This window comes from Glycine max, chromosome 9, assembly GCF_000004515.6.
Source record: "Glycine max cultivar Williams 82 chromosome 9, Glycine_max_v4.0, whole genome shotgun sequence".
NCBI classification, from domain to species: Eukaryota; Viridiplantae; Streptophyta; class Magnoliopsida; order Fabales; family Fabaceae; genus Glycine; species Glycine max.
This window is the reverse complement of record NC_038245.2, coordinates 44705888-44716886: the sequence shown is the minus strand read 5'-3', so window position 1 is coordinate 44716886 and position 10999 is coordinate 44705888. Positions and strand designations below refer to the sequence as shown.

The window sequence follows — 10999 nt, the reverse complement described above, 5'->3', positions numbered from 1 at the left end:
GAGTGAGGAATGTACTGTAAAATACTTTGTTCGGGTAATTTTGTCTTATATTTTGATTAATTTGGGGGAGAAAGGGTTGGTGGATGATTCTTCTGTTGCTGATGGTTGGTGTGGAAGCGAAAAGGAGTGGTGCATTGAGAAGGAACAATGCAAGGGGGGTGGTGGTGCTGCTGCACATTGTGTTGCGCTGCTTGCTATCTCTCATGTGTTGTGTCTTTGTTGTTGTTTCTCGCTAAATGTGGGAGAGGGAGATGAAGATTTGTTTGAGAGTGGGAAAAAGGTTGAATCAGATGGATAAAAGGGGAGGAAGAACGGGGAAAGAAGAGATGAGGGGAAGAAGGAAAAAGAGACATTTAAAAAAAAATTAAAGATATAAATAAAAAATTTGAGTGACATACTATGTTATTGATACCTTTTGCATTGATGTTATAATGATTATGTTTTAAACGAAGACTAACAAGAATTTTTCATAAAACTTTTAAGAAGTTTCAAGAATCAGTTTTAAATCCTCAACATTTAAGTAAAATTCTCATATTTAATAAGTCAGACTCAATTAAAAAGCCCATTAAATTAAATTAAGGGATATTGATCTGCGAGAAAAAGAAATTGCAAGAGCTAGAGATCCTGATATTGGTTAGGTTCTGTAAACACACAGCTGTTTGACACCTTTACACAGCTATAATAATGATTGCAAATTATGGTTTTATATCATACACAGGAAGAACTCGTTATCATATATCCAAAGTGTTTTTGAATTACAAAGAATTATCTGCAGCTTTGAGAAGTGCAATGTTCTAAAGCACAAGAAAATTTGAACTTAAAATAATATATGATGGCCTCTATATTTTAAAGAGGAAAAAAGCGTGAAGTTTCTATATTAGTTGCCTTGTGGTATAATTACAAAAGACCACCAGCGTGTCGCGGTGTATTTCTCCTTTAGCAGCAGTGCAGCACAATGGGAGAGGCACGTTGATCCAACTATAAGGAACTGACTAAACCACTTGCGTCCAACGGCCAGCATCATCTTCAGAAGGAATAAATCCCAAAGGTGCATGCAAATATGCATTTGAGATAGTCCAAAATGTATAGCGCAGTTTGTTTGAACTGAAAGTAACCATGCGGCTTGCTTGTATAGGCATCCTATCGAACACCATCTTTTTTGGAATGCAAGTTATTTGCTGTCCTTTCCTTCAAGGCTTCTTTCTCTAATTTCTTTTTTTCAGCATCCGCCTGCCTTTCATTTTCCTCCCTTGACTTGTTGAACATCTTGACAAAGACAACAAGGATTTGTGTCACTGCAACAAGACCACAACTTTAGCAGTCAACATAATCTTCATAAAAGAAACCAAAACTCAGCTTTACTGTTGCAGTCAAGTGGCTATTCTCTTCCTCCAGGCATATTCACACTGCTTAAGCAATGCAAGATTTTGAATTTCATAAAACCCAACGCAAAACAAGGGCCCTTCTATATAATTAATCATTGCTACCAAAAACAATGTTAAAAAAACTCAGGTGTTGTGCATGTGTCTAGATTGTAGAGACTATCAGACCTTGTTCAAAAGGGCATCTAGCTGGATCCTCTCCAAAGTACTGGGACAAAGAGTCTGCACTTCTTCCCTGGAAAAGAAAGAATCAAGACCAAAACCAAAAAATAAGTAGTTGGCAGACTTGGTTATCAACATAGTCCAAACTAATGACTATTATCTGGGACGGTGCATCAAATTCTCCTCTGAGCAGGCAAAATACAAGTCAATAGCAACACCAAGGAAAAAGGAGGAAGAGATGAAATATAACTTTAACAGGACTCACCACTTCAGAATACAATGATATAAGAGACCTCACATCAGCTTCAGCAATATCAAGAAAATTCTTCAACACCTGAACATGAGAAACATAACTGTGAAACAAGGTTTCCAAAACATGAATGCTAAGCTAAATTTTGAATCATGAATCATAAGGCCAAATAGAATGGAAATTAAGCAATGAAATAGCCAAATAGAATGCATGCATTGAATGGATGAGTCACAAATAAAGTAGTGGAATAATCAAATAGGATAACTTCAAAATTGCTCTTTCAATTCCTGTTCATTTAACAATTTAAGTTTATATGACTTTCCAATTTGAGGGCAAGCCCTGGTGCAGCGGTAAAGTTGTGCCTTGGTGACTTGTTGGTCATGGGTTCGAATCCAGAAACAGCCTCTTTGCATATGCAAGGGTAAGGCTGCGTACAACATCCCTCCCCCATACCTTCGCATAGCGAAGAGCCTCTGGGCAATGGGGTACGAAGTTTTTTTTTTTTTTTTATGACTTTCCAATTTCTTTCAGGAGAATTGACAAAATTAAAGTTAAAAAAATGAAAAAAATAACAAATTGTTGAATTGTCTGATACGTATTAAGGATACAAAATTACATTGATTTTTTCTTGTATCATAAGATTCGAAGTCATTTGAGCTTGAGATTCATCTTATGATACAAATTGATAGGTAGCCAAATCCTATCAAATCATAGGATTCAAATCTAGTAAGATTCTAATAACTATGCCGAGAAAATCACAAGTGTATACAGTCAAATGATTTATTAATCAAATAAAGGTTTTCACCATGGGGCCATGTCACAAGACATAAAATTACCTAGATACATGATAGCTAGCAGTTGCTAACCATATTACAATCTATTGAAGATCACAGCACTAGTTTTCATGTAGGTGTTATCATGTAGCAAAATAGCCAAAGGAACCATCTAGTTGAAACATCTAGTTTTTTACATAGAATGAATTAGAGTCAAGCTAGAATTGTTGCTGAGGCTTCTGTTTCTTTTTTGTATATTTTTGTGTTGAGGTACCGAAAATGGGGATGCTGAGGAAAAGATAAAAGAAATATAATACAAGCATGTTTTAAAGCTGCTAATATTGTGTTGAATAGGACAAACATTCATGCCCTCTAGTAGAGAAGTATCTTAGATAAGAGCAGTATATCACATATGGGCAAAAGCCAATATTTTTTACTTCTCACCTTACGAAATCCTGTAGATATAGCACCATCATTTTCAGAAGCAGCGAGTTCTTGCTCAACTTTCTCTAAACCTTTACTCACAGCTTGCATTTCTTCAGCCAATGCTTTTAGTTGAATCTAGATATTGGACAGAGAATACCAATCATAAGCAAAGTAATCTTACATAAAATCATCTGTAATACATCAATATCAACAATGAAAACATTAGTGACAGAGAATACCCTAGAAGCTGCTTCCAAATGGACAAGATCCTTATCAAAATCTAGCAATTCTGGCATTTTCTCAGCAAGAAGCTAAAAGAGTATCATATCAAAAGCAGAATCAATGACAAACAAATGATGTTAGAACTTGAATATTGTATAGTTAATATAAGGAAATTATAGGCCCAAAGAAAATCTTAATAGAGCTAATAAATTATTAGTCTCCCAAGCACACTGCTACAATTGACTATCAGGCAAAGAACTCAATTGATAGCAAAGTTAGTGTGGCTCATGACCCTTCCCAATTGGTAGAATTATTTTTTTCCCTGTGGGACCAAAAGAGGTTGGGATAATACCTTGCACAAACTACAATCCTATACAAATAGTTGGGTCTTAAGTGAGAGATAGATGTAGCCATGTAAAGGAAAACAAGAGATTTAGATTTCTTCCATAAGCCTTGAATAATGCCTAGAAACAGTACAATTCTTTTCTTTCACATAGTTTTTATCTGAGTATATTTACACTGGGTATAAAAGACCACAACTACGTAAAAGATACAATAGTTAAATGCTAAATATAATTTGAAGATTTTGACATATCTACCTTACACAAATAATGCATTAAAGTCATTTTGTTATTTCTTGCACGGGTATCAGATAATTTAAGAAGGCTATCCAATTTGAATCCAACAGCTGATCCTGCAATGAGCAACATAAAAGGATTCAACCTAAACAGCATTGCAGAAACTTTCCCATTTTGCCAATGATGGTGAGGTGAAATGGAAACTACAAATCCATCTCAAATAATGAGAGTTAACAAAAAGATACCTCGTGTTGTTCCTTGATTCAAGGCATTGCCCAGAGTAAGAATGGTCTGCATTATTTGACGCAATTTTCCAGATTCTTTCACCTGTAAGCATGAGTAATAAAGAAGCAGCCCAATAATACCTCCATGTTTGTCAACCAAGAGCAATTAAACAGTACCTCTCTGGCTGCATTGTTGATTGTGTTCAAATTTAACTTCAAATCATTCACCTGAAGAAGCATGAAAAACAAATCTTTATGCATGAAATATTATAGCAAAACCATACAGAGATAATCATAAGTTCATAACCTAGACTACATACCTGAGAAGAAAAGGTGATTTTAAAAGCAAAAACCCTTAATTTGGATTCCACACGTGGAACCTTCATCAGCTCCATAAAAAACTGATGAGATAAAAAAATGTTAAAATCAACACAAATAATTAACAACTCATTGACTAAAGAGTATCAGGGAAAAAACCTGTTCACACTTTCCAAGCATTTCCTTGTTTCCTGTATAATTCTGAAAACAAAAAGATTTTAGCCATCCTTTAGATCATATAATGAAGAAATTATCATATTTGAAATCCTAACAAAATAAATTAACATCAACGCCATAGGAAAATATGCTTCATGTATTTTTTAAAATTTGCGATTGAACGAAGCTAAGATGGCAACCTCCATGTATACACAAACAAATATACAATTATATGATTCAAGATTTTGAAGCTGGAACCAAGTAAAAAGGAATATGGTTAAAACATTGCAACCAAGATACTATTCACACAAAATACCAAAATACTATGATATTAAATGAAGTCACATATTACAGTTAACACAATTTTTTATAGGTTCCTGCACTGGAAGGAGGGCAGAGGAGAACCTTTAACATCTCCATCTCTTCCTTTGTAGGACAGAACTTGATGAGATTCTCAACCTGATCAATATCCAGAATTGCAGAATCCAATGCCAGGACTGCTTTCTGAAATCAAAAACAAAACTCACAAAAATGACAACAGTTAAGAAAAAGAGCAAACATGGTAAAAAATGCCCATCTAAAATCAACCTTCATCACAAATGGAAGTGTCAGTGAATTAATATTTAGATAAAACTAAAATGTTCTCACTACCCAAGTTTTTTCTTAAAATGTTTAGGAAAGCTTTCTTTTTTTCTCAAAAACTCTTTCAGGAAGTTTCCCAAAGAGAAAAAAATTTGACCTCAAAATAAGCTAATCTGAACTCACATTAACTCAAATGCATGGGTTTGTAAAAGTGAAGCTAGAAAAATAGACTTCCAAATAAATGACAAACCCTATACAAAGTTTTTTCATACAAAAGAATTTGTATAGGGAAATAAACAAGAAAAGTAAGTAAAATCATATTGACAGTTACTAAAGCAAACCAAAACAAGAATAAACAACTTACTCGAAGAAAATTAGAAGCATCAATTAATGACATTTGTGGCTATATTTCAGTACCTATGCTTGGACTTTGCTTTCAACTAAAAAAGGAGTAAAACCAATCTGCCACGGTACTTGTTAACATTCCATTTTTGCTTGAGGATTCAATATAAAGTAATGACAATTCAACAAATGGATCAAAGTTCCCACTCCAAGTAGCCTTCAACAAAATTTCAATAAATGTCCTTTATCACTCCAAAATGTCCTGCTACAGAGCCAAACTAGAATACTTGGATGCATTCACACTAATTACGAAAAATAGATACATAATGCATATTCCTCCATTAGGTTTTTATTTTGTCCTTTTTTGTGATAAAAGAAGAATTTAATGAATGAACAGAGAAAAACAGAAATGAAGCACAAGGAATCCTGTTGTCAAATCCAATCCCATGAGGTATCTTTTTATACAATTGAGTTGAGCCTTAACTCTCCAATATGGTCAATATGATTTAGCATTCACATGGATAAATTGATCGTGTTGGTATCTGTTCTAAATACAATAAGTGAGTGTTTGTGCTAAAAAAATTTAGGACAACTCCAGATTTGAAATATGATGCGGCAAAGAACACCAGAAACTTATATAAAAGAGGTAATTTATTGAGTAAACAAGACCCAAGTAAACTTTGCACAAGGATAGGGAAACTTACAAGCATATCTGGCAAAGGAATTTTGATTTTAGAGAGCATTATTTCACAATTATATGCTCTACGCAAATCAACCTGACAGTAAAGGAAAAAAGGAATTTGGGTTTATTAGTTATACATTTCTTTTTCTAATTAAATACAATAAATCAGACAAAATTAAAAGGAAAATGCTCCAGTATCTGCATACAAGTAGGTTTATCAGCTCATATCATATCCTAACACACATGCGATCTGCAAAGGGCAAAGGGCAATATTGAATATTTGTTTCAACAGATAACTGTACATCAATTCAATATGATATAAACTTTTTTAGCCATAAAATTTTCTGGTTTTTTTTTTCTTTCTTATTTAACACGCAATTAGCAAGAGTAGAAAAAATCTACCAGAGATAACAGTTTTGATGCTTATTGCCTCTTTGGATAACCATTTTAATACCAGAGTAATTCCCAATTCCCATTATAGGATAATTCTAATCGTGCATATAAACTCTTCAGCAACAGTTGATAAAATAATTTATGCCAACAAGGAGTAGCTTACCAATTGTACTTTCTCAGGTTTGTTAATATTAGGACCACGCCGACCTCCACCTTTAGTGCTGCTCCCATCAGAAGTAGATGCTGCTGAAAACAGGCTCTCAAGTTCTGAAATATCTATCTCAGGAGCCCTAACAAACAATTCATTATTTAAAATCAGAAATGTTAAATAGGCAAAGGCATTGCATCCCACCCTCCTCAACTCCTATTAAAAGAAGGGAAGTTAAGCAAAAGTACGCACAACTACAATACATATTGTGATCCCAAAAAAAATGGCAATTTCCAGTGATTATAAAAAAGCTATTAGGAAAATCATGCAGATATCCATATGAAAATTCAATAATTGGTACCTTGTTCCACTATCCTGTTTCTGTGAATCAGCCCATAGACTTCCCTTGGCTGCTCGAGCAACTTTCACCCAGTGTAGGGGTTTTAGCAAAGTTTTCTTAGGAGCATTAACAGTACCACCAGTACCACGACCTCTTCCAACATTTGCTGTTGAAGCTTTGCCTGGTGGTGGTGCCACACCAGGGGCCCTAGCTGCAGGTGGTGGAGGTGGCATCGGTGATGCACCACGGCCAGGTGGAGGAGGAAGAACACCTGGAGGTTTTGGTGCCGGTGGTGGTGGTGGTGGAGTTGAACCTGTTCGTACACTTGGAGGGGGAGGAGGTGGTGGAGCTGAACCTGTTCGTACAGGACCTGGAGGAGGAGGAGGAGGAGGAGGTAGGGCTGGACCTGTTCGTACAGGACCTAGAGGAGGAGGAGGAGGAGGAGGTGGGGCTGAACCTGTTCGTACAGGACCTGGAGGAGGTGGAGGAGGAGGAGGAGGAGGTAGGGCTGAACCTGTTCGTACAGGACCTGGAGGAGGAGGAGGAGGAGGAGGAGGAGATGGGGCTGAACCTGCTCGTACAGGACATGGAGGAGGTGGAGGTGGCGGTGGGGCTGAACCTGTTCGTACTGGACTTGGAGGAGGTGGAGGTGGTGGAGCTGAACCAGTTTTTACAGATCCTGGAGGAGGTGGAGGCGGTGGTACCGAGCCTGTTCGTACTGGACCTGGAGGAGGTGGAGGTGGTGGAGCTGAACCAGTTTGTACAGATCCTGGAGGAGGTGGAGGCGGTGGTACCGAGCCTGTTCGTACAGGTCCTGGAGGAGGTGGAGCTGAACCAGTTTGTACAGATCGTGGAGGAAGTGGAGGAGGAGGAGGAGGCGGTGGAGATTGACTAGGAGCATTGGAAACTATAGGAGGAGGAGGTGAAGGCAATGTAGAAGCACTGTTCACATTCTGATCTATCTGATGCGGAGGCAAGGGAGGAGCTAAATCTGGCTGTATAGGCATTGATGTGGGAAGTGGTGGTGCCGGTGTTGGAAAAGGTTGAGTAGCGGGAACTGGTGAAGGTGATGGTGGAGAGGAACAAGGAGAATATTCCTTTCTGGGAGCATGATGAGGTAATGAAACATTATCAGTCAATGACTGATCAGGTGTTCTTGAAGTGAGATTTACATAATCTCCACCATTGTTCTCAAAAGCTAAATGGACCAAATCAGGGTTGTCAGATATCAATAATTTTGAAGGATCAGCATAAGACTTGGGAATAACATCAAAGGCCTCATCTGAACTATCAGCTGTGCTTGATTCATTATTTTCAGAGTCAGAGTCAGCAGGTGATGAATACCAACTTCCTCTACCTTGAAACCTTGAAAGCTCTTTGGCATCATTTAAGACTGTAAGCTGTTTGAGCAGCCAGGCAGCAGCAGCATCCCCACTTTCAACCCATTCTACACCACTAAAAAGTTCTTGAACCCTCGAAAATGCCTCAATAGGCAATCCACCTTTCACCTCACCATCTAAAATACTTGTTTGAGCCCTTGGAGGACTTATGCTTTCAACCTCCCCAAACAAAACCTAAATTTCAAGGCTTTTCATGATCAGATTAACAACCAATAACCTTACCGCAGAAAAACCACAACCAACATAACAAGCAATCAAAGTCTTAACTTTTCACAAGCCATACAATACTATAACACATACTCACCTCAGCCCGGAAGCCCTTCGGATACCGCTCCTTCGAATCCCAAAGAATGTCCAAGTTCTCAGAATTCAGCATCAAAATGTTGGACCGAATAAACGCCGTGTTGAACATCACCCGAAACATCATCACTTCCCTCTCCGGATCCAAATCCAAATGGACACACTCCAACACCACATCCCCTTTCACTAGGCATTGAATATCAATCTTAATCACATCACAGTCTGCCTGAGATAAAAACACAACTCATTCATTCCAACCTCAACATATGCACGCGTGCACACACAAAATTAGAAACCAACACAACAAAGGACAAAACTTAGATACAGTTCCTTAGCTACATCTAACACTATATATTCCAATTAGAATTAGAGTTTCACCTCAGCAATCAAAGTTAACCTTTATTTTCAAATTATAAAAAGTAAAGCTCCAATTCTAATTAGAGAAAACCACCAAAGGCACCTAAAGAACTGCATACAAGTTCTGCCCCACTACAAACTCAACCAATCACAAACACACACACACAGAATTGAAGAACAACACCAAAAGCACTTAAACAAGTATATACAAGTGTTGTCCCACAACCAAAACCACACACAAAACCTGTCTATAGTGCCTCAAAGTCTTCTTCTTCTTATGCATATTATAAATCATCTGTGTTGAAAGCCCCCCTTTACTAAGCAAATTCCGGCCAAAAATCCTAAACAGTGGCCTGCACCCATTGCCCCCATCAAACCCAGGAACCCCTCTGAGAATAACACAATCCAAAGACAGTGCCCTCTCCGGTGGGGGCCACTCCGCCCCAATGTTCCTCCTGGCCACATACTTCACATACCGCAGCTGCGACGGCAGCGGGTTCAGCGCCGACAACAGCTGCAGCAACCCTTTCGGCGCCTCCTTATGAACCATCTCGAGAATCCGGCGCTCCCCGGTCTGCGCGGCCTTGCGGAAGACGAGGAAGGCGGCGAGGAGGAAGGCGAGGAGGGGCCAGCCGCCGCGCTCGCAGTGGAGGAGGATCAGGGCGCCGGGGTCGGCGAGGCAGGAGTCGCAAAGGCGGAGGAAGTGGTGGAGGAGGGAGAGGGGGAGGAGGGGGCAGCCCTCGTACTGCTTTGGGTAGTCGACGACGAATGTGGCGTCCAGGTCGCAGAGGACGCGGGAGAAACGGCTGCGGTGGTCGCCGTCGCGAAAGTTGAGGGCCACGAAGGAGGATTCCGGGAAGTCCTCGTGGAGGTCAGAGAGGATTTGGCGGAGGTAGAGGCTGTACATTCCGTCCGGGAGTGCCTCCGTCGAGAAGCAGGAATCGAAGACTGAAACAAAACAAAAAAAAAAAAATGAGATTTTGATGCAATGAAAATGGGAATTTGAAATGGGAATTTACCGTATACTCTGTCGGAGAATTCGAGTAAGCCGTCAGGGGGGCGCTTGTAGAAGAATCGGCTGAGAAGGGACATGGTTGTGGCTTAGACGGAAGGAGAATGGAGCTTCAGAGAGTGAAGTTTCCAAGCTATGGAGTTCTTATATATATATATATATAGAGAGAGAGAGAGAGAGAGAGAGAGAGTTTTGGTTTTGAAATTTGAAATGGGATTGTAATTAAACAGAGAGAGAGAGAGAGGGGAAGGAAGAGTGATTTATTTTGCTGCTACACCAACCATAGCATGGAAATGGAATTGGATCGATTGTTATGATTTGCATTCACTTTTGTAACGTATTGTTTGGTAAGAAAGGGGAAAACGGATTAGGAGGGGTTAAATTTTTCGTTTTGAATTGGACAGTTGATTTTTTTTTCTCCACCAGCTTATTTCTATCCACAACAAATCTGTGTTGGTCTGTTCTTAATCCAATTTTCTCTCCCAACAGTTACATGATTGTGATATTTTAATCTTTCTTTTGGTGAATTTTGTGATATCTTAATCTGGTTAATTATGAATGGTAATAATAATTGTCAATTTTTTATTACTCAAAGTTTGCTATTAAACTTAATAATTAAATAAAAATTGTTGGAACAAGTAACTTAACACTTATAAACCACTTGTGTCCCTTGATTATGGATTGAGATTTGATCCCAAACTTAGTAATTCCAGTTTGTCCCCATCAACCCTTCCCTCCAGCCTCCATAAGCTGCAAGCTTTTGCCACCAGCACCCGCCGTGGTCATCGTAGACCGCAAAGAAATCAACTATCTCAAGGTTCAGAAAAAAAAAGTCTTTGTCAATTTTCGTTAACTTTTAACACTCAATTTTATTTTCTTACGAAAATAGTTAAGAAAATATGATAAATTAAAAATACAAAATATTGTTATTTTTAAGAACTAAAGATGAGAT

General features: G+C 38.5%; 1 protein-coding gene across 1 annotated transcript; it reads right to left on the bottom strand.

Annotated features, from left to right (window-relative positions):
* Window positions 1-701: 701 nt before the first annotated feature.
* On the bottom strand, window positions 702-10511 carry LOC100781274 (formin-like protein 14). The gene is made up of 17 exons (XM_003533417.5): window positions 10055-10511; window positions 9280-9983; window positions 8683-8904; window positions 7000-8552; window positions 6654-6780; window positions 6120-6191; window positions 4897-4995; window positions 4495-4536; window positions 4338-4418; window positions 4195-4245; window positions 4039-4120; window positions 3815-3909; window positions 3233-3304; window positions 3012-3128; window positions 1810-1878; window positions 1551-1617; window positions 702-1295 (listed from the first exon to the last, which is right to left on the bottom strand). The coding sequence occupies exons 1-17, from the start codon at window positions 10125-10127 to the stop codon at window positions 1141-1143; spliced, it is 3681 nt and encodes a 1226-aa protein (XP_003533465.3). The 5' UTR covers window positions 10128-10511; the 3' UTR covers window positions 702-1140.
* Between the last annotated feature and the right edge of the window lie 488 nt (window positions 10512-10999).